Here is a 22,840-nt window from a genome sequence, read left to right as displayed (position 1 = left end):
TTACAGTAAGAGTCCAGTTGTAACATTAACTCTTTACAGTAAGTCCATCTGTAACATTAACTCTTAACAGTAAGAGTCCATCTGTAACATTAACTCTTTACAGTAAGTCCATCTGTAACATTAACTCTTTACAGTAAGAGTCCAGTTGTAACATTAACTCTTTACAGTAAGTCCATCTGTAACATTAACTCTTAACAGTAAGAGTCCATCTGTAACATTAACTCTTTACAGTAAGAGTCCAGTTGTAACATTAACTCTTTATAGTAAGAGTCCATCTGTAACATTAACTCTTTACAGTAAGAGTCCATATGTAACATTAACTCTTTACAGTAAGAGTCCATCTGTAACATTAACTCTTAACAGTAAGAGTCCAGTTGTAACATTAACTCTTTACAGTAAGAGTCCAGTTGTAACATTAACTCTTTACAGTAAGAGTCCATCTGTAACATTAACTCTTAACAGTAAGAGCTCATCTGTAACATTAACTCTTTACAGTAAGAGTCCAGTTATAACATTAACTCTTTACAGTAAGAGTCCATCTGTAACATTAACTCTTAACAGTAAGAGCTCATCTGTAACATTAACTCTTTACAGTAAGAGTCCATATGTAACATTAACTCTTTACAGTAAGAGTCCATCTGTAACATTAACTCTTAACAGTAAGAGTCCAGTTGTAACATTAACTCTTTACAGTAAGAGTCCAGTTGTAACATTAACTCTTTACAGTAAGAGTCCATCTGTAACATTAACTCTTAACAGTAAGAGCTCATCTGTAACATTAACTCTTTACAGTAAGAGTCCAGTTATAACTTTAACTCTTTACAGTAAGAGTCTATCTGTTACATTAACTCTTTACAGTAAGAGTCCTTCTGTAACATTAACTTTTTACAGTAAGAGTCCATCCGTAACATTAACTCTTTACAGTAAGAGTCCTTCTGTAACATTAACTCTTTACGGTAAGAGTCCATCCGTAACATTAACTCTTTACAGTAAGAGTCCTTCTGTAACATTAACTCTTTATGGTAAGAATCCATCCGTAACATTAACTCTTTACAGTAAGAGTCCAGTTGTAACATTAATTATTTACTAGTCCATCTGGAACTTTAACTCTTTACAGTAAGAGTCCAGTTGTAACATTAACTCTTTATGGTAAGAGTCCATCCGTAACATTAACTCTTTACAGTAAGAGTCCTTCTGTAACATTAACTCTTTACGGTAAGAGTCCATCCGTAACATTAACTCTTTACAGTAAGAGTCCAGTTGTAACATTAACTATGTACTAGTCCATCTGGAACATTAACTATTTACTAGTCCATCTGGAACTTTAACTCTTTACAGTAAGAGTCCAGTTGTAACTTTAACTCTTTACAGTAAGAGTCCATCTGTAACATTAACTCTTTACAGTAAGAGTCCATCTGTAACATTAACTCTTTACAGTAAGAGTCCAGTTGTAACATTAACTCTTTACAGTAAGTCCATCTGTAACATTAACTCTTTACAGTAAGAGTCCAGTTGTAACATTAACTCCTTACAGTAAGAGTCCATCTGTAACATTAACTCTTTACAGTAAGAGTCCATCTGTAACATTAACTCTTTACAGTAAGAGTCCAGTTGTAACATTAACTCTTTACAGTAAGAGTCCAGTTGTAACATTAACTCTTTACAGTAAGAGTCCAGTTGTAACATTAACTCTTTACAGTAAGTCCATCTGTAACATTAACTCTTTACAGTAAGAGTCCATCTGTAACATTAACTCTTTACAGTAAGAGTCCAGTTGTAACATTAACTCCTTACAGTAAGAGTCCATCTGTAACATTAACTCTTTACAGTAAGAGTCCATCTGTAACATTAACTCTTTACAGTAAGAGTCCAGTTGTAACATTAACTCTTTACAGTAAGAGTCCAGTTGTAACATTAACTCTTTACAGTAAGAGTCCAGTTGTAACATTAACTCTTTACAGTAAGAGTCCAGTTGTAACATTAACTCTTTACAGTAAGTCCATCTGTAACATTAACTCTTTACAGTAAGAGTCCATCTGTAACATTAACTCTTTACAGTAAGAGTCCATCTGTAACATTAACTCTTTACAGTAAGAGTCCAGTTGTAACATTAACTCTTTACAGTAAGTCCATCTGTAACATTAACTCTTTACAGTAAGAGTCCATCTGTAACATTAACTCTTTACAGTAAGAGTCCAGTTGTAACATTAACTCCTTACAGTAAGAGTCCATCTGGAACTTTAACTCTTTACAGTAAGAGTCCAGTTGTAACTTTAACTCTTTACAGTAAGAGTCCATATGTAACATTAACTCTTTACAGTAAGAGTCCAGTTGTAACATTAACTCTTTACAGTAAGAGTCCATCTGTAACATTAACTATTTACAGTAAGAGTCCATCTGTAAAATTAACTCTTTACAGTAAGAGTCCATCTGTAACATTAACTCTTTACAGTAAGAGTCCAGTTGTAACATTAACTCCTTACAGTAAGAGTCCATCTGGAACATTAACTCCTTACAGTAAGAGTCCATCTGTAACATTAACTCTTTACAGTAAGAGTCCAGTTGTAACATTAACTCTTTACAGTAAGAGTCCATCTGTAACATTAACTCTTTACAGTAAGAGTCCAGTTGTAACATTAACTCTTTACAGTAAGAGTCCATCTGTAACATTAACTCTTTACAGTAAGAGTCCAGTTGTAACATTAACTCCTTACAGTAAGAGTCCATCTGTAACATTAACTCTTTACAGTAAGAGTCCAGTTGTAACATTAACTCTTTACAGTAAGAGTCCATCTGTAACATTAACTCTTTACAGTAAGAGTCCATCTGGAACATTAACTAAGGTTATTAAAAGTATTGTTCATTGTTAATTTCAACATTTACTAATACATTTTAAAGTTGTTTCACTTAACATTAGTTAATGCACAATGAACTAATATGAATGATCAAGGTGTAATTATTATATGTATTTATTTTTAACAAGTAAAATACATTTTCATGGTTCAGTACGATTTTTAATTTTTGTAATAAAGTTCAGCATTTTTTTATGTATGTTTGTTTTCATTCAATATCTGGACCCACTTTATATTAAGTGGCCTTAACTACTATGTACTTACATTTAAATTACTCATTTGATACAATGCACTTATTGTGTACATACATGTTTTTACATTGTACTTATATTTTAAAAACACCTGCATGTAATTACATCTGTAATTAATTTCTGTAATTACATTTATAATTACACTGTTGACCCATCCCTTACACCTTACCTCTACCCTTAAACCTACCCAAACCACCAAAGCTTTCCCTAACCTTACCCGTATCCCATGTCAATAGCAGCAAAAGTGTTTTGCAATTCAATATGAACCCAATAAGTACATTGTACTTATTTTTTGATGTAAGTACATAGTAGTTAAGGCCACTTAATATAAAGTGGGACCCAATATCCATTTTAAAAACTGTTGGTTGATTAATCGGTTATTGGCCAGCGCGGGCAAACCTAGTTATCGTTATCAGTAAAATCCACTATCGGTCAACCTCTAGTTGCCGCAATATATGTCAAGATGCTCTCAAAAGTGTGTGCCTGCAATGATTGAGGAGGAAAATAGTCTTATAGAACTAAAATTGGTTGCAAATGTACTTCCATATTGACCATTCAGAGAGCGAGATTCTCTTCGTTTCCTCTCTCTGTCTTCAGCTCAAAGGAAAACTGCAAAATGTAGCTCTTCCCTTTGGAAGCTAAAAGCATAATTAAGCACATATTAAAATTTCTAAATGTATTGATTTTACTTGAGCAATTACTATCCTGCTTAGTTTTGCTTCTAGCATTGCCTCTCTTAAAAGTAAAATAACTGCGCATTAGTCAAAGCGGCGTAATGGCTCCCCCGTGCCTAGTGTGTCTTTGTTTAAAAACTGCTCCTCTGGTAGTTCTGCTACCGTTACACGCTCATGTTTGTGTGTGTGTTTCCTCCCTCAGGGTCCTCCAGGAGGAGGCGGTCCACCAGGAACTCCCATAATGCCAAGCCCAGGAGGTACAGTAGATCTGTTCCTTATGCATGTCATTCACACACTTGCTCTCACCTCGTGTCTATAATCGGCACAGCCGCAAACGCTTCGTGTCTCTCCAGGAAGAGCGATGCTCAGCACTTCACAAACACCCTGTTTAACACCCACTCCCTCCCTCATTACCCAGCAGCCAATATCACTGCAAGGTTACCTGCACTTCCTCTGGCAGGGAAACAAAAACATGTGACAACATCAGCTCATCCCCATGTGATTGTGTTTGTGATGCTGAACCACAGATCAGGGTGTGAGCGGTGTGTCCCTCCCTCTTTCTCTCTCGCACACAAGCCATAAATCATTAAAGCAACACGTTTGTTATGGTGATTAATCCAGTCCAGCCGTGTTCTGCATTGATCTAGTGTGAATCTGAATAGACTCTGGTCTCTTGCTTTGGAGAAGTTGCGCTGCTCTTAGAAACAAACTCAAATGATTTTCTCTTCTAGACTCCACAAACTCCAGTGAAAATATCTACACAATGATGAACCCTATCGGACCAGGAGGAAACCGACCCAATGTATGTATCACTCCAGTTTAGATGTGTTTATTCCAGAGCAATTTTAAGATTGTTTTTGAAAGAGGTCTCGTCTCTTATGTTCACCGAGGATGAATTTAATTGATAAAAAATGCAGTAAAACAGCAATGTTCGCTATTTAAAACAGCTAAAATCGTTGATCTTGAGCGCGGCGCTCGCTTTCTGTGTCATTCATTCACAAGAAAAGTTATTGTTTTTCATGAGATTTTGTGAGTACTTCATAATTTCACCTTGACTAAATGTATTTTAAACCTAGTGATTATTTAATGTTTAATATTTATTCAAAAGCGAAACTGAGTGAAAAACTATTACAGGAAATGGCTGATATATGCATAAATAATAAATGGTCCTCTGCTGGTTATAATTAATGTCTTTTTTATTTCTAAATAAAAGTGTTTTCTATCAAATGTTGGATTTCCTACATCTCGAAACATTCGGTTTTACAGTCTCAGAAGGATGAACAAATAATATTTGTGGTCATCACATTAAAAATAACATTTGAAGTGCTGGAGAAATGTCTAATTACAGACACCGCGTTTCTTATTCAAACGTTCCCATTAGCTTCGATTTTATTGCAATCAATTAAACTGGTTTATTGGCAAATTAGGCAAGTGTGATAAGATTTTCTCTGATAGTTTTGGGAAAAGATTATAAGTTGAAAACAGTGCCATCTTGTGGCAGGTAAAATGTATAGCAGCCATAAACCCAAGTGTGCAGCTCTATCCATTACGCACAAATAAATAAGCTGAATGTGTTTAGTTTTCTGATAATATGATTTACATATTAAGGTGTGACAATAAATTAAATGTAACAACAACAATAGTTTTAATAATACTAATTATAATACACATTCTGATTGGTCCGTTATAGCATTCATCAGCAGTCAAATACTTGTGTCATCATGACTGTGAAGCTGTAGTTGTGCTAGTGCTCATAACACTCCAGTCTCTTTCTTCTTACATTATACTATAATTCAGCTCAAATTGATATTTAATGTACAGTTATTTATTTATTTATTTACTCATGCAGTCATGTAATAAGCTTCATAATGCCAGTCGGTCATCGTAAATCCCGTCAGTGTGATTTAAGAGCTGTCTGGATTTATTTGTAATCATGAGCTCCTGACTTATATTAATCCTAAATGTCACATTATGATCATTGTTTTCATAAAAATGCTTTCAGAGAAATCAAAGGGGACCTGTTCATCCTTTTCAAATGAATGTTGATGTCTCATATTCAATAAGGCAGTCTTGTTGTACTCGGGGCGCTGGATGTGGATGGTTGGTTGAATGTGATTGTTTCTCTGTGTTTCTCAGTTCCCCATGGGTCCCGGTCCAGATGGCCCAATGGGCGGCATGGGCGGCATGGAGCCGCATCATATGAACGGGTCGTTAGGTAAGCATTAAGATTTAATGCATCAAAACTTGCTCCGGATGAATATTGTTGGTGTTATAGTGCTTGAATTTCGATGTGGGATTGTGTGTATTGTGCATAATTTTACTCATTCCCACAGATTTTGTTCTCACACCCAAAGTGCGCCACATAAATCCTCCTCTCAGCACTGAATTGAGTTCTTTTTCACTGCTTATTGCTCTTAAACAGTTAAATACACACAAAATAATGTCAAAATGCCGGTCTTGGAGAGTATTCACATGTACACAGTCAGTTATGTTTGAAGTGAATGTAAACAGTTGAGAAAGAAAACATGTGTAACAGTATATTGGATCCGTGCGTCAGCTCTTAAAGTGACAGCAGCCTAATAAACCTGCTGACAAATTATTAGATTATATTATAAATATCTACACAGCAGTTTTTCCCCTTGGTATACATGTCAAAATTGTTGCCAGTGAAAATGCTGAGACGATATTAACTTTGGGAAACCACTAGCCACAGTGTATATAAATAAGTGTAGTATATAAGCATATATTGTGTTTGTTTATTTCAGGCTCTGGTGACATGGATGGGTTGCCAAAGGTAAGGAATGTTTTAGTTTGCCAGTCAGTATTTCCCCCCCCAGTGTTTTCACATCTCATTCTCGACTGTCTTTGTCAAACACCGGTTTTGCTGCAGAACTCCCCCAACAACATGGCGGGCATGAACAACCCACCGGGCACACCGCGGGATGACGGAGAAATGGGAGGCAACTTCCTCAACCCATTCCAAAGTGAAAGTGTGAGTAGATTCAGACCCAAACCCAAAGACCTGCCGCTCCCCTCACCTGCCAGTCATGTGCACTTCCGTTCAAACATTTGGGGTCGGTAAGATGTTTCGAAAAAAATTAATGCTTTTGTTTAGCAAAGACACATTAAAGTGATCCAAAGTGACAGTTACATTGTTACAAATTGACAATAATCATACATGTTTCTTGAGCATCAAATCATCATATCAGAATGATTTCTGAAGGATCATGTGACACTGAAGACTGGAGTAATGATGCTGAAAATTCAGCTTTGATCACAGGAATAAATTATATTTTACTGTATATTCACATAGAAACATTTTGTTTTACATTGTAAAAATATTTCACAATTTTTACTGTATTTTTGATCAAATAAATGCAGTGTTGGTGATCTTACCGACCCCAAACTTCTGAACGTTGGTGTAGCTCCGCCCAGCAGGCACTCACTGACCATGTGACTCAGAACAGAATATCAAATCAATGGCAAATATTTTAAGAAGACAGAGATACAGAATGATTTGAAGCGTTTCTGATTCAGAGTGAGTGCTGGAAAAGGCTTTCGTTATAAAAGACCAGCAGTTTCCTGGACAGCTTCTTCTGTCCTCTGGTTCCTGCTTTGTCGACAAAATCATGCATTTTCTTGCTGTATTTTGGGATGGTGATGTCATAACCATCTTGTATTTTGCTCAGTTCTCATGATCTCACCTCCGCTGTATATCCCCCCTTCCCCTTTCTCTCTCTCCAGTATTCACCCAACATGACGATGAGTGTGTGATTTCTTCGTGTTTTATCATTTTATTTGGGGTTTTCTTCTTTTGTTTTCGTTTTCAAACCCCCTCCGTTCCTTCTCGACCCCGTCCCCTCGTCACGTCGACCGACCCCCGGCACCCTGGCTTTTTCTGCACAGCCTTCTGGGATGCCCCACGAGCAGAGGACTCACATGAAAGTGGCCCATCCCAGCTTGTGCAAAATGGCCAGCGGAAACAGGAAGCAGCCCCAGAGCCACAGGAAGAGCTTGTTGACTGAATCTCCCTGCCTCCCGGACTTCCTCTCTGGTTCAGGACACTAGCGAGGCTGAAGGCAGGTGTGTGTGTGTGTGTGTGTGTGTGTGTGTGAGGAGCTTCACGGGCTGCTCACGTTATGATCTTTACGAACTCACTCCACTTTTTTTTTGATTCTTTCTTTTTAAAATCTTGAATGGATGCAGTCGTTTTTACAGTGGAAAATATCTGCACCTTTTTCCTCCGTTTTATTGTGTAAATGCAAGAGGGATCTCGTCACGACGGGTTCGCCGATGGACGTTTTCATTATTCTGTGTATGTATTGTATTATTATCAATTGTTGATTTTATTTTTATTAATATTGTAATGATGGTTATTGATTAGTTTTGTTTTTTAAAGGGGCACATTGTATGTAAACCATGAATTTGACAGAAAAAGCACACATCCATAATGCACAACAACGTGTCGCGACTTTTTCAGTAAGTCCACGCCACGTTTTGTGTTTGCTGTGAAATCTTACCTCCCGCAGATTGAAAGGGTAGCCGTACCTTTTCTTCTACGTCTCTAGTGTACAGGTTTCATCGTCCCTGTTGAGTGAACGACCGAACCAGCAGTGACTTTAACCTCTCAGACCAGCCACGTCTGTAGAGAGGAAGTGATGTCATACCAGAGCCGAACACATGCAGTTATACTAGTAACCGGTGACTCAAACACACGACACCGTGATTCATAACGTATTTATTTGTTGTTTTTGTTGATTTATGGCGCACACGTCTCGCATGCGACCCGTCAGGACATATTGTACACATGTAAATATGCCAGTCTAAGATACCTCCTGAAGATTTGTATCGTTCTGTCCCTCGCCGGAGACCCACGTGCTTTCTTTTTTGCATGAATCTGAACAGGTCACGTGACATTATGAAGTTCCTGTTGGCTCGGTGCTCATCATACTGGATACTTTGTCAGCTGTGGAACGAAATCCTCCTCCTCACACACATTTTGTTAATTATGTGTTCCTTAATTTCACTCGTGTCCTGAAAAGTGAAGCAAAAGCATTTCCACCGCCCCCTGGTGGCTGGCTGCAGTATAGGTCATAAACCCCGCCCTCTCAATGTAATCAAAAGGGACGCGAGCCAAACTCAAATATCCAATTACACTTCAAGTATTTTTTTTTAGGGCTACACCGATATGAAAATTTGTCCGATACCGATAATTCTTTATTTTTGAAAGCCGATAACCGATATATTGGCCGATAAATCTAAATCCAAATTTTTATGCAAGTTTTTAGAGCCTGATTACAAAAACAAAAGTCTCAAATTTTGGCCGATACCGATAACCAATAATTATTTATATTTGAAAGCCGATAACCAATATATTGGCCGATAAATCTAAATATAAATTTTTATATAATTTTTGAGAGCCTGATTACAAAAAAAGGTCTCAAATTTTGGCCGATACCGATAACCGATAATTATTTTATATTTGAAGGCCGATAACCGATATATTGGCCGATAAATCTAAATCCAAATTTTTATGCAAGTTTTTAGAGCCTGATTACAAAAACAAAAGTCTCAAATTTTGGCAGATACCGATAACCGATAATTATTTATATTTGAAAGCCGATAACCGATATATTGGCCGATAAATCTAAATCTAAATTATTTAATTTTTGAGATTCTGATTAGAAAAATAATCCATTATTTATCGGCTTTAATATATCGGCCAAATGTTCTTATCAGGCCGATAACAATAACATTAAAAATTAACATATTTTGACCGATATCGATATGGTGGCCGATATATATTGTGCATCCCTAAGATGGTTTCTGTCATTTTAAGTAGTTCTCATCACGCTGATGTTTGTTCAAGAGTATGTTTTTAGTCATTTGATGCTGTAGAAATGGGATGTGACGTCATGATTGACAGCTGTGCTGCTCAGACTCCACCTCCAAAATACATAATTGGAGCATGATGTCAGCGGCCATTTCTGGGCTATTTTGGCTTCATTTTTTCTACAGTGGAAGGAAGTGGACACACTTTTTTTTTTTTTTTACAGTCTATGATTACACCTAATATAACCTGCAAAAACATGAGATGTCAGCCACATCCAGACCTTTCCTGAGCTAAAATGAAGGGTCAGTAATATGACGTCGTCTAGGGACTACTGAATGAGGGATATTTGAGCTCAGTGTGCCCGACAGCCCGTTTGTTTGTCTCGTTTTGTCTTGTGTCCTTTAAACAAAATGTGTTTTTGGAAATCTCAGTGAAATGGTCATTAGGGGTCAGAAGGAAGCGGTAAATCCTCCTGCTGACGATGTCCACACACACATTAATCACCTGTAAGTTCTCCACAGCGCAACGACAACAAGAAACACACATTTATACAGCGTTTATCTTATTTTATTACTTTCTTTGTTTGTAAATACTGTAAAGTGCATTTTGATATCATCAACATGTTTTTGATATTTCAGTCACTACCAATGAATACTACGAGATCTTGGGGGTAGAAAAAAAAGAAATGTAAAGAGTCGCCATTCTCTGTCCTTGACTCTGTACAGATGTACTAAATCATGCAAATGTAAAGATTTTGTCAGCCTCTACTTAGTAAACGAGCGCTCATGTTTTAGGAGAACAGTACCGTTGGCTCCTCGTAGACGCTCGTGGAGCGCTCTCTCTCGGACGTGTCCTCACTTTGCACTTTCCAGACAGCAGCCCACCTTTTAACACATCGCCTATATGGACATACACGAACACGGGAAGTCGTCTCTTTATGTGCAAAAGGGACCACGCATTGCAAACTTTACTATGAAGGATTTTTATCTATTTAAATTTTAAAAAACGAACAAAAAAAGAGTGAGGATTTAAAAAAAAAAAGTACTAAAATGGAGGGAAGTGTCCTTCCCGTTCTCTAGTGTTTTCTAGGTTGCAGTCTCTCTTCTCCTCGGCCAGTCCTCTGTATGTAAACCACTCACGTCTCTGTGATTCTCTTGTGACGCTGTACGATACTGTAACATTAGCGAGGAGACGAGGGCCGAGAGCAGTATTGAGTATGAAGCAGTCTGTCTCCTGGGTTTGCTTTGTATTTCATGTTTAGGGTAGTTTGGACTCTTTCTGTCTCGTGTAGTAAATTAAGATGTTCTTTGTATGTTTCTTTATATTGTAAAGTTACTTTTAGATTTAAAAGTTGCTTATTAAAAAGAAAAAAAAAGGATGGAAAAAGTGCTTCAATAATGTATTTTTTTTCTCTCTCTATCTTTGATTTCTTTTCTTTTCTTTTTTTTCATGGAGTTGTTGCTTATTTTTTTGCTTGTCCCTTCGTTGTAGATACAAATTTAAGACTAATAAAATAACATAACCCCTTTTACCAAGACTTCCTGCTCTCCCAGCTCTTAATTTATTAAAACTATTTATTTTGAAATGTGTGTTGTTTTTATGTTCTGTTCACTGCACCTGCTTCAATACACACTTCCGTTCAGAAGTCTCACAAAAGCTGAATTTAGGTGATCAAAAATTGTAAATATTGAATATATTTCAAAAATTGGTCAAAGCTGAATTTTCAGCATCATTACTCCAGCCTTCAGTGTCACATGATCCTTCAGAAATCATTCTAATATGATGATTTGATTCTCAAGAAACATTTCTGATTATAATAATCAATATTTAAAACAGTTGTGCTGCTTCAGATTTTGTGGAAATGTTTGTTTTTTCAGGACTCTTCTATAACAATATAAATTCATTTACTGCCAATTTTGATCAATTTAATGCATTCTTGCTAAATAAAAGTAGTAAAACATTAAATATTGGTAGTGTACATTAAATACTTAGAGACATTTTTGTATTTTTCTAGCAATATATATTACCATTCAAAAGTTTGGGATCAATACAATTTTATACATATATAATTAATCTCTGTCGCTAAAGACTTTTGCATTGTCTCAATGTAAAATTAAAATAAAATTAAATTCAAAATATAGCTGCAAGCAGCGATGATGGGCCCAAACCTTAGCGCCATAGCCACCCCGGTGGCTTAAGGAAACCTGTATATGGCGGGCAACATACAATCTTAATTTAAGTTAAAGCAAACAATAATTTTACACGATATGAGACACTTCCTGTTTCCATGTTTTTCATTACTTTAATTCCTCACCATGGCAACACTGTTCCAGATATCCTATAATTGTTCGCAATTTACAGTCTTTGTTTCATTCAGTGTCTTTGATTCGTGTTGACCGAGTTTGGTGGCGATTGCATGAATCTCCTATGAGGAGTACTTAACTCAGAGCCTGATTATTAAAAAAATCCACATTCAAACCAAAATATCTGACTTCCTGTGGGTTGGAGCTAATGACTATAAATTATAAAGTTGTCCAGCTTGATGTGAACAATAAATTTACAGAGTTTGGTGACTGCAAGTAAGACTAACCCCTCAACTTTTGTCAAAAGGTGGCGCTATAGAGCCCCTCCTCCCCGCCCATTTCTAAGGATTTTCCCATGCCTACTGGCCGACAACTTTTACGTTTCATGCAATTTGAAGCATGCTAAGAGCCTCAAAAACACCCAAGAATATTATAAAAGTTTTAAGTGTTGCCATGACAACAGTATTCAAGATATCAAGAATCCTTTCACAGGTGTGCATCTGCGGTGTCTTGACATTATTCTAACGAAGACTGAAGCAAATCAGGTAAAAATAAAAAATAAGCATTTTGAAAGTGACACACTTCTATGACCATGTGATCGGCCTCCTACAACGAACACAAAGCTGAAGTTTCATCAAAATCAGTTAATGTATGCAGAAGTTATAACACAGAATCATTGTCATGGTGTGTGTTATGTGAGGTGAGGTCTCTTCTGTCACAGGTTTGTAGTTTCATCCTCTCTCTCTACGGCATCAACGTCAGTCTCCCCTCTCTGAGCCATTATAAATAAATTGCCACTGTTTTCTCTTTGGGCAGCGTGTGAATATTAATTAATACAGTGGAACAGTGACCCTTGGGCCACAATTAATTTCAGTTGAGCGGTGACAGCGAGAAGTCATACAAACAGCATTAATGCTATGAAGTCTCCAAGGTTGTGATGTCCCTGAGGTATAGAAACATTTCAACTGCCGGCTTATTCTCGTGCTGATTGAAACGTCGCCTCCATGCAGATTTACCAGTGTCAGACAATACGGGAGACACTGCAGTGGCTTACAATTCTTTATTAAAAAAGTGCTTTGACTTAATTCATCAGATGTCCATGAGCTCTGAATCATGTTAAAGTGCGCTACACAAGGTCACAATAGTTGTTAACAACAATTTTAAATGAAGAATAATCATCTCCTAAATTACCGTTTTACTAAAAGCTTCAGCCTTCAGGAAGCATGAAAGAGGCTGTGACACTTTGCGCAGTTACTTAAAAAGAACATTATATTATCAGTATTATCAATGTGTTTGGATTTTCTTTTTAAATTATACTTATAAGCCTATTCTAAAGCTTATTACGGTTCACCTGCATTAATTAAATACAAGTAGCATTGATATTATCTACCATGTTTTTGATCTTTTTATTGCACATCCTTGGTGGAATTTTCACAGAAAAAGTTGCCAGATGACCTACTGCTTCAGTCATCATTTACTCATCCTCATGTTGTTCCAACCCTTTAGAGATTTCTTTGTTCTACTGAACACGAAGGAAGATATTTGGAAGAATGTTTGTAACCAAGCAGATCTCGCCCCCCATTGACTACCATAGTAGGAAAAAAAATACTATGATTGTAAATGGAGGGCGAGATCTGCTCAGTTACAAACATTCTTCAAAATATCTTCCTTTGTGTTCAGCAGAACAAAGAAATCTCTACAGGTTTGGAACAACTTGAAGGAGAGTAAAATGATGACAGAATTGTCATTTTTGGGTGAACTATCCCTTTAAGTGCTCAAACGATGAACACGCTCGATCTAATAATATTTGCTCACATTATTTTGAGGTAGATCAAACTTACGCTGCCTCAGAAGTCTGCCTGAAATCAGTTTCGTGAGTCATTGCCTGATAGGGCAGCGAGGCAACAAGTCAGCTTCCTACGTTTTCGAATGCAGCCAACGAATAGAGAATACCCATAATGCACTGTGAGCAGGGTTGCTAGGTGTTCACAACAAAACCCATCCAATTGCTACACAAAACTAGCTCAATCACGTTTCAAGGGGGATCCCCCGGTAAAAATCGCATTACGGGGGTAAAATCCGCTTTTTGGCGTTCCAGGAGATAAACATCATGTTATTTGGGGTCACTTCAACTAGCGTACATGAAAAACAACCCCCGGCAACAGTGTAGCCCGATTTTGCGGGAAACCCTTGGACTTGGCAACACTGACTCTGAGGGTCGCGTCGAATGAATAGCCACGTCTCGCCAGAAGATGGCGCCCGCAACTGAATCATCCATCCATCTTTATTCCAAACCCCTTGTCCATGTGGCTACAGCTGAAAGGGTTAGTTCACCCAAAAATGAAAATAATGTCATTCATTACTCACCCTCATGTTGTTCTTCGGAGCTTTACGAATCAAATCAGTGATTCGGATCTCCTATCAAATGGCTAAACTGCTGAAATCATGTGACTTTGGCAGAATCACTGATTCGATTCGTAAAGCTCCGAAGCACTGTTTTGAAATCAGCCATCACTAGATATTGTTGAAAAGTCGTTATTTTGTATTTTTTTTTGGCGCACAAAAAATATTCTCTTCACTTTATAATATTAATATTGAACCACTGTACTCACATGAACTGATTTAAATATGTTTTTAGTACATTAATGGATCTTGAGAGTTTGAATGGCATTGCTGGCTATTTTTGATTTCATCAAAAATATCTTAATTTTTGTTCTAAAGATGAACGAAAGTCTTAGAACAACATGGGGGTGAGTAATTAATGGCATTATTTTTATTTTTGGGTGAACTAACTCTTTAACATGTATACATTCCTTTTTAATTGATTATTACTCATCCTCATGCCGTTTTTTGGAGCTTAACGAAACGAATCAGTGATTCAGATCTCCTATCAAATGGCTAAACTGCTGAAATCATGTGTTCTTATGAATCACTGATTTGATTCGTAAAGCTCTGAAGCACTGTTTTGAAATCGCCCATCACTAGATATTGTTGAAAAGTTGTTTTTTTTCCCGCACAAAAAATATTCCTGTCGCTTTCTAATATTAATATTGAACCACTGTACTCACATGAACTGATTTAAATATGTTTAGTACATTAATGGATCTTGAGAGAGGAAATGTCATTGCTGGCTATGCAGGCCTCACTGAGCCATCGGATTTCATCAAAATTATCTTAATTTGTGTTCTGAAGATGAACGAAGGTCTTACAGGTGTGGAACGACATGAGGGTGAGTAATTAATGACATTATTTTGGGTGAACTAACACTTTAACAGGTGTACATTCCTTTTTAATTGATTATTAAACATTTTAACAAGGTTTATAAATGCTAGTTTTCAAGACCGAGTTCAAGATAAATATTTTCATAGATACTACTGGAGCTGCCAGTTTTTAAATGAATATTAAACAGCAAAAGCGTCTCTCAGTGTCTGAATTCACTCCTTCAAGTACACTACATTAGTTGTAAGGAATAGTTAATGAGGGCGATTTGAAGAGTTTATCTGAAGAAGCCACAGGCGAGGGGTGTGTCCTCCACACCGCAGGGTGGCGCTGTGTCTGTAAGATCACTGCTGCTCGAGTTCAAAGGTTGTTTTGTTTCCATCCTCGTGTTGTCAGAGCTGTGAACTTCCACTAGCGAGGATCAAATAAACCAAGTAAGAGCATACTTTCTTTCAGATCTATGACTATAATGACTTCATTCAATGGAAATCTTCCCCATAGCCTAACGTTAGTTATTGTTATGATTATAACATTACTCGAATTTTACGAGGTTTATTGATTTGGTACAGTCTTATGTTGATCTAGACTAGAGCATAATATGACTTATGATCTTATATGACTACTGGACTGAGTTTTAATTAATTTTATATTCTTTTATATGTTAAAACGTCACGTGTCGTGTGAGTGTTCTATCTACGTTTGTTTATGTATTGAAGAACAGACCGGGGCTAGTTGTCACACTGGTTACATACGAGAGCTACATGTCAAAAAGTACAATTCCTCAAATGTTTTTATTTATTTATCTATTTATATTTGGTGTAGCAGTGGTTTGGTATGGAAAACACGAAGTTACTGTGCTGAATTATAATAATTGTTTAAAATATTAATTTTATCCTTACTGGTGCATCCTCAAATTCCAATATCATAGTATTTTTGCTGTAGATGATGGGTAAACAATGCTTTTTTGCATGTGTTTTTATTCCACACAGTTTATTAATCACATAATAAAAAAAGATGTTTCCATGTATAAATAGACACTCATGCACACACACAAACACAAAAATATCATTTAACTAAAATACAGTGTATTAATTTCATTATTGTCTTCAGTCAGTTTTGACCTCCAGGATTAAAGAATGAGTTTGTGTTTCCTGCAGGCATGTCGTACACGTGCATCAGCTGCCGTGTGCAGTTCTCTGACGGCGAGGTCCAGCGGGCGCATTATAAGACAGACTGGCACCGCTACAATCTGAAGAGGAAGGTTGCAGACATGCCTCCGGTCACCGCAGAAAACTTCCAGGAGCGAGTGCTGGCGCAGCGGGCAGCGGCCGAGCAGGAGAGCCAGGTCGCCGGACACGGCTCGGCCTACTGCGCCACCTGCAACAAGAAGTTCTCCACTGACAACGCCTACACCAATCATATTCAGTCCAACAAGCACCAGCAGGCCGAGAGGAAAGCCCTGGCCGCCGCCCAGGAGACTGTCCAGCGAATGAACGAGAAGAATCTGGAGAAAGGGGCGGAGCTAGACAAAGATGCACAGAATGAGGCGCTTCAGAAAGCTCTCAGGGAGCAGCAGAGACACGCCCCTTCTGAAGCCACGCCCACAGAGAAACGGGTCCGACAGCGGCCGGACAAACCGCCTCGGCTGCAGTGGTTCGAGCAGCAGGCCAAGAAGATCACAGATGAGGAGGGTGAAGAAGAGGAGGAGGAGGGTAAGAATTAGGGATGCACGAGATATCGGACACCATATGATCATTTTTAACCCTTATAGGGGCTTTTAGACCCCAAACGACGTTTGCTAAAATAAAAAAAAAAAGTTATCTTTGTCCAAATGACATGAAACTTTGTACAGGTGTTAACACTTTCTATATCTACAAATAATTAAAAAAATTGGAGCGATATCTTGTTTTTGTTAGTGTAGAAATAAAGTCACACTCAGGGTCTTTGGGGACTCCAGGAAACAAAATGTAATTTTGTAACAAAATAATTTTTTTTTTTTTTCATATTTGTGCAGTTTTTGGAGGATTTATCATATCTTTTAAATTTATATAAATAAATTAAACAATATTAGGTTTTTATACAAAAACAGCTTTTTTTTGTCAAATTCACTTTATAAAGACCCACATTTCTAACTTTCATTCATGGGGATAACATTGATAATTTGACATGGTTTAGTGTGAGATTTTTGCCCATCTTTTGGAAAATGCAGTTTTAAAAGTAAAAAATGATCACTTTATCCAGCAGATGCTGCAGAGCTCCACTATTTGCTGTTTGACTGACTGAAAGACATCTTTACACAAGTGTTTTCAGCTAGTCTGGGTAAACGCAGCCTGATCTGCCGGCGATTTGATTTCGCTCGGCAACTCAGTCTGGAAACCCGTACATTCATTTCTGCTGCGCTGTTACACTTTTGCAGGAACCAATCACAGACTGGCTTATCCACCTTGATCGCTATTGGCGGGTATAACACGATGACGATAGAGAAGCGACGGCAAGCAGCTTTCAAACTCTATCTGATCTACCCGTCTCTTCAATATAACAATGCACAATCACAGTGACGCTGATTGTGTTAAGCATTTACCTTATCTGAGAGAAATGTAGCAGAGCGTTGATCCGACAGTCTCTTCATAGGAAGATTACAAACGGCGATTAATGACACACGATGATTCTCTGCTGTTATTTTGGTGGTTTGCTTCACGATGTGAGTACAGGACTCTTTTACTTCAATGCCCCTTGATGGTAGACAATATTTTTATTATTTGCTCTATATGTTTCGTCTCCTGCTTCTTGAATCTCGCGCCGCCTGAGCTGACTGGGATTCTTTTTGGTTGTCATGACAATGACGTAGTTTAGGGCGGCTATATTCCGCGTTCATTTACACTGAACCAGAACAGTATCAGAGTCGCCTTTTAACCTCTCGACGATGCTGAATGACTTCTTTAGTTAGCCTGCGTCTCAATCAGCTCCCTAGTTCCCTAGGTCGTGAATCAGTATATCATGAAAGTGAATGTGGCTGATTCCCTGATCAGTGCCCTGACTACTGAACTAGGGAGCTGATTGAGACACACGGTAAACCTGTCTGGAGTTTTCGCATCGCTCTGCAAAGTACGTCACCCGGATCGTTGATCTGATTGGTTGAAGGACTATCCAATTGCGTGACTAATGCTCGTTGATCACGCCTCTTGTGCAGTAGGAAATACATAGCAAACTCCCCAGACCAATGTTCAATTTTAAATTGAGCTTGGTCTGGTGATAGCCAGACTAATTTTCAGCTGGATTCATATCTAATATTATGAAATCACAATTATAACAATAAAAATTACTTTTTGTAAAAGTTTAGCATTTTTTTGTACTGAAAGAAATCAATATTATTACATTATGATGAGACCCCGCTTAGAAAATGGACAAAATTCATCCTTAAAATCAACATTATTGAAAAACTTATATTTTTTCAGTACAAAAAAATGCTAAACTTTGACTAAATGTAATTTTTAATGTTCTAATTGTGATTTGATAATATTTAGATATGAATCAGCTGAAAATACTTGTGTAAAGATGTCTTTCAGTCAGTCAAACAGCAAATAGTGGAGCTCTGCAGCATCTGCTGGAAAAATTGATCATTTTTTACTTTTAAAACTGCATTTTCCAAAAGATGGGCAAAAATCTCACACTAAACCATGTCAAATTATCCATGTTATCCCCATGAATGAAAGTTAGAAATGTGGGTTTTTATAAAGTGAATTTTACATAAAAAGCTGTTTTTGTATAAAAACCTATTCAACAAAATATTTATTTATTCATATAAATGTAAAAGATATGATAAATCCTCCAAAAACTGCACAAATGTGGGGTAAAAACATTAATAAACAGAGTAAAATTACATTTGTGTTAAAAAAAAAAGTTATTTTGTTACAAAATTACATTATGTTGCCTGGAGACCCCAAAGACCCAAACGAAGACCGCACAAGGGTTAATGTTATCATTATCGGCACGATAAGAACATTTTGCCGATATATCTGAGACACTTCAGATGCTCACTGTCCTCCATTATGATTTTGAATTGCTTGAAATATGATTGAAATCACTTCAAAAAGGAAAATACAGTTCAGTACAGCGCAAGTCTGTCATATAGACTACATAATAATATAACTTTGTTTTTCTCTGAAGGATGGGAGGACGTTGATGAGGATATGGATGGTGATGATGATGATGATGATGAAGAGGAGGAGATGGAGGAGGACTCCGCATCTGCGGCAGCAGCTCTGGCCCCCGGTACAATCCCAGTGACCGACTGTCTGTTCTGCGGACATCATTCCCGCTCACTCTCCCGAAACATGGCACACATGACCAAAACGCACAGCTTCTTCCTCCCAGACATCGAGTTTCTGGTGGACCTGAGAGGACTCATTTCATACCTGGGTGAGCCAGAGAGAGAGCCGGAGTTATGGAGGTGGAGTCGGTCTTCTTCCATTAATCTGTGTGTTGTTCTGCAGGAGAGAAGGTTGGCGTCGGGAAGGTGTGCTTATGGTGTAACGAGAAAGGCAAGTCCTTCTACTCTACAGAAGCAGTTCAGGCACACATGACCGACAAGAGCCACTGCAAACTCCTCACAGACGGAGACGCGGCGCTCGAGTTCGCTGACTTCTACGACTTCAGGTACACCGACGTTTGTTAATATCCTCTGAAGATGCACAATATATCGGCCACCATATCAGTGTCAGACGATGTTTTCAACATTTCAAGTTGTATAAATTTACTTTGGGTTCCAGTGTTATTTTAGTTTTTATAGTTTTTAATCAATGACCAATGGATAGAAGTTCCTGATCTAGAGGCATATCTGTTGAGCGTGTGAACCCAATGGCCAATCAGAGACGTATCTGTTGAGCATGTGAACTCAATGGCCAATCAGAGACATATCTGTTGAGCGTGTGAACCCAATGGCCAATCAGAGACGTATCTGTTGAGCATGTGAACTCAAAGGCCAATCAGAGACGTATCTGTTGAGCGTGTGAACCCAATGGCCAATCAGAGACGTATCTGTTGAGCGTGTGAACCCAATGGCCAATCAGAGACATATCTGTTGAGCGTGTGAACCCAATGGTCAATCAGAGACGTATCTGTTGAGCGTGTGAACTCAATGGCCAATCAGAGACATATCTGTTGAGCGTGTGAACTCAAAGGCCAATCAGAGACGTATCTGTTGAGCATGTGAACTCAAAGGCCAATCAGAGACGTATCTGTTGAGCGTGTGAACCCAATGGCCAATCAGAGACATATCTGTTGAGCGTGTGAACTCAATGGCCAATCAGAGACGTATCTGTTGAGCATGTGAACTCAAAGGCCAATCAGAGACGTATCTGTTGAGCGTGTGAACCCAATGGCCAATCAGAGACGTATCTGTTGAGCGTGTGAACCCAATGGCCAATCAGAGACGTATCTGTTGAGCGTGTGAACCCAATGGCCAATCAGAGACATCTCTGTTGAGCATGTGAACTCAATGGCCAATCAGAGACGTATCTGTTGAGCGTGTGAACCCAATGGCCAATCAGAGACATATCTGTTGAGCGTGTGAACTCAATGGCCAATCAGAGACGTATCTGTTGAACATGTGGACTCAATGGCCAATCAGAGACGTATCTGTTGAACATGTGGACTCAATGGCCAATCAGAGACGTATCTGTTGAGCGTGTGAACCCAGTGGCCAATCAGAGACATCTGTTGAGCGTGTGAACTCAATGGCCAATCAGAGACATATCTGTTGAGCGTGTGAACCCAATGGCCAATCAGAGACATCTGTTGAGCGTGTGAACTCAATGGTCAATCAGAGACATATCTGTTGAACATGTGGACTCAATGGCCAATCAGAGACGTATCTGTTGAGCGTGTGAACCCAGTGGCCAATCAGAGACATATCTGTTGAGCGTGTGAACTCAATGGCCAATCAGAGACATATCTGTTGAGCGTGTGAACCCAATGGCCAATCAGAGACATCTGTTGAGCGTGTGAACTCAATGGTCAATCAGAGACATATCTGTTGAGCGTGTGAACCCAATGGCCAATCAGAGACATCTGTTGAGCGTGTGAACTCAATGGCCAATCACAGACATATCTGTTGAGCGTGTGAACTCAATGGCCAATCACAGACATATCTGTTGAGCGTGTGAACCCAATGGCCAATCAGAGACGTATCTGTTGAGCGTGTGAACCCAATGGCCAATCAGAGACGTATCTGTTGAGCGTGTGAACTCAATGGCCAATCAGAGACGTATCTATTGAGCGTGTGAACCCAATGGTCAATCAGAGACATATCTGTTGAGCGTGTGAACCCAATGGCCAATCAGAGACATATCTGTTGAGCGTGTGAACCCAATGGCCAATCAGAGACATATCTGTTGAGCGTGTGAACCCAATGGCCAATCAGAGGTGTTTAAGAATCCGCTCAACAGCACTTATAATGCTGGTATCGTCACTTTTGTTTAAATTTCAGTACCAACTTGGTTCCCAAAATTATTACTGAGTTTCTGAGTTTAAGTACAAACATCATCAGACCCATTTGGAGTAATAAAAAAAAGACTATTAAAAGAGAATATTGTGATAATTCTTGTCCTTCTGAATACACAGGAGCAGTTATCCTGATGCTAAAGACGGAGATGATGTGGAGATGAAGGATGGTGAACTGCCTGAGGAAAAGACTGTGGAGTTTGATGACGAGACTCTGGAGCTCACTCTGCCCTCAGGTACTGATTGACAGCTGTACTCACAACACCTTTTGTGTGCAAGCATTATCAAGATATCAAAATGAACTAATTTAAATAATGAGGCAATACTTCATCAATCAACCCATCATAAGAAAGGCTGACATGGAGCAACCTGCAGGGAATCACCCGTTTTAAACAAACCCGTTTCCTCCTGACATTTATTTCTGAATCCTGTAAAATGCATATAGGACCAAACTCTGTTTTTGCCGTGTGTCACAGGGGCTAAGATCGGCCATCGCTCCCTGATGAGGTACTATAAGCAGCGGTTCGGTGTCCAGAGGGCGCTGGTTCCAGCACACAACCAGAAGGCCGTAGGTCGAGTCCTTAAACAGTACAGAGCTCTCGGCTGGGCGGGAGACTTCGGTACGTCACTGTGGATGGTGTGCAGGTTTTTACCGGCGGTTAACTTTATTTCTGCAGCACTGACTGTTTAAACGTGGCTTCTCTTGCAGGGAAGGGCTTCGTGAGCCAGCAGCAGAAGGACATGCAGTACGTACGGAGGATGAAGTCCAAGTGGATGCTGAAGATTGGCATGGGCAATAACACCAACAAACAGACCCATTTCAGAGCTCAAATCATGTTCTAAATCAGAGTAATAACAGGCTAAATGAGACTGTGTGTAGATCCAGCTGAGATGTGAACTGCTGCTAATGTTAAATCAGAATGACATGAATAAAGGTGGAAAGTCACACATGATTAAAGTGGATGAGGATATCTGGAGATCCAAATCATCCGGCATCAATGCACGATTGCTTCTTTTGGTTTTGTGAAGTATTCATAATATCGTTTATATTAATCTTATTACTGCTTATAGACAAAAACACATTGTATGTGCAACTTCTGAATTATAATACTGTATAAATTATCAATAAAATAAGCAATGTCAGTCTTGATGTTTGGCATTTCTTTCAGAAAATAAAGATAATTATTGTATGAAATCGTCTTATATG

At 38.4% G+C, this 22,840-nt stretch overlaps 2 protein-coding genes across 4 annotated transcripts in view; both read left to right on the top strand.

Annotated features, from left to right (window-relative positions):
- The window catches only part of zgc:110158 (uncharacterized protein LOC553590 homolog), a 77,425-nt gene extending 69,315 nt beyond the window's left edge, over positions 1–8,110 (top strand). For both annotated transcript variants that reach the window (XM_048162651.1, XM_048162650.1), the window contains 6 exons: positions 3,980–4,034; positions 4,509–4,579; positions 5,914–5,992; positions 6,543–6,571; positions 6,668–6,769; positions 7,522–8,110. In XM_048162651.1, the coding sequence (XP_048018608.1) occupies positions 3,980–4,034; positions 4,509–4,579; positions 5,914–5,992; positions 6,543–6,571; positions 6,668–6,769; positions 7,522–7,551 (366 nt within the window). In that variant the 3' untranslated portion in view covers positions 7,552–8,110. The remainder of the gene's footprint in view (positions 1–3,979; positions 4,035–4,508; positions 4,580–5,913; positions 5,993–6,542; positions 6,572–6,667; positions 6,770–7,521) is intronic.
- Positions 8,111–15,411: 7,301 nt separating this feature from the next.
- On the top strand, positions 15,412–22,776 carry znf622 (zinc finger protein 622). Of its 2 annotated transcripts, none has more exons than XM_048163507.1 (7): positions 15,412–15,566; positions 16,290–16,844; positions 19,300–19,551; positions 19,626–19,788; positions 21,754–21,869; positions 22,110–22,253; positions 22,343–22,776. In XM_048163507.1, the coding sequence occupies exons 2-7, from the start codon at positions 16,292–16,294 to the stop codon at positions 22,474–22,476; spliced, it is 1,362 nt and encodes a 453-aa protein (XP_048019464.1). In that variant the 5' UTR covers positions 15,412–15,566; positions 16,290–16,291; the 3' UTR covers positions 22,477–22,776. The 2 variants fall into 2 exon arrangements, with proteins under 2 accessions (XP_048019464.1, XP_048019463.1); XM_048163506.1 differs by having other exon boundaries at positions 19,297–19,551.
- Positions 22,777–22,840: the final 64 nt, after the last annotated feature.

This window comes from Megalobrama amblycephala, linkage group LG17, assembly GCF_018812025.1.
Source record: "Megalobrama amblycephala isolate DHTTF-2021 linkage group LG17, ASM1881202v1, whole genome shotgun sequence".
Taxonomy (NCBI): domain Eukaryota; kingdom Metazoa; phylum Chordata; class Actinopteri; order Cypriniformes; family Xenocyprididae; genus Megalobrama; species Megalobrama amblycephala.
This window is presented reverse-complemented; position numbering and strand designations above follow the sequence as displayed.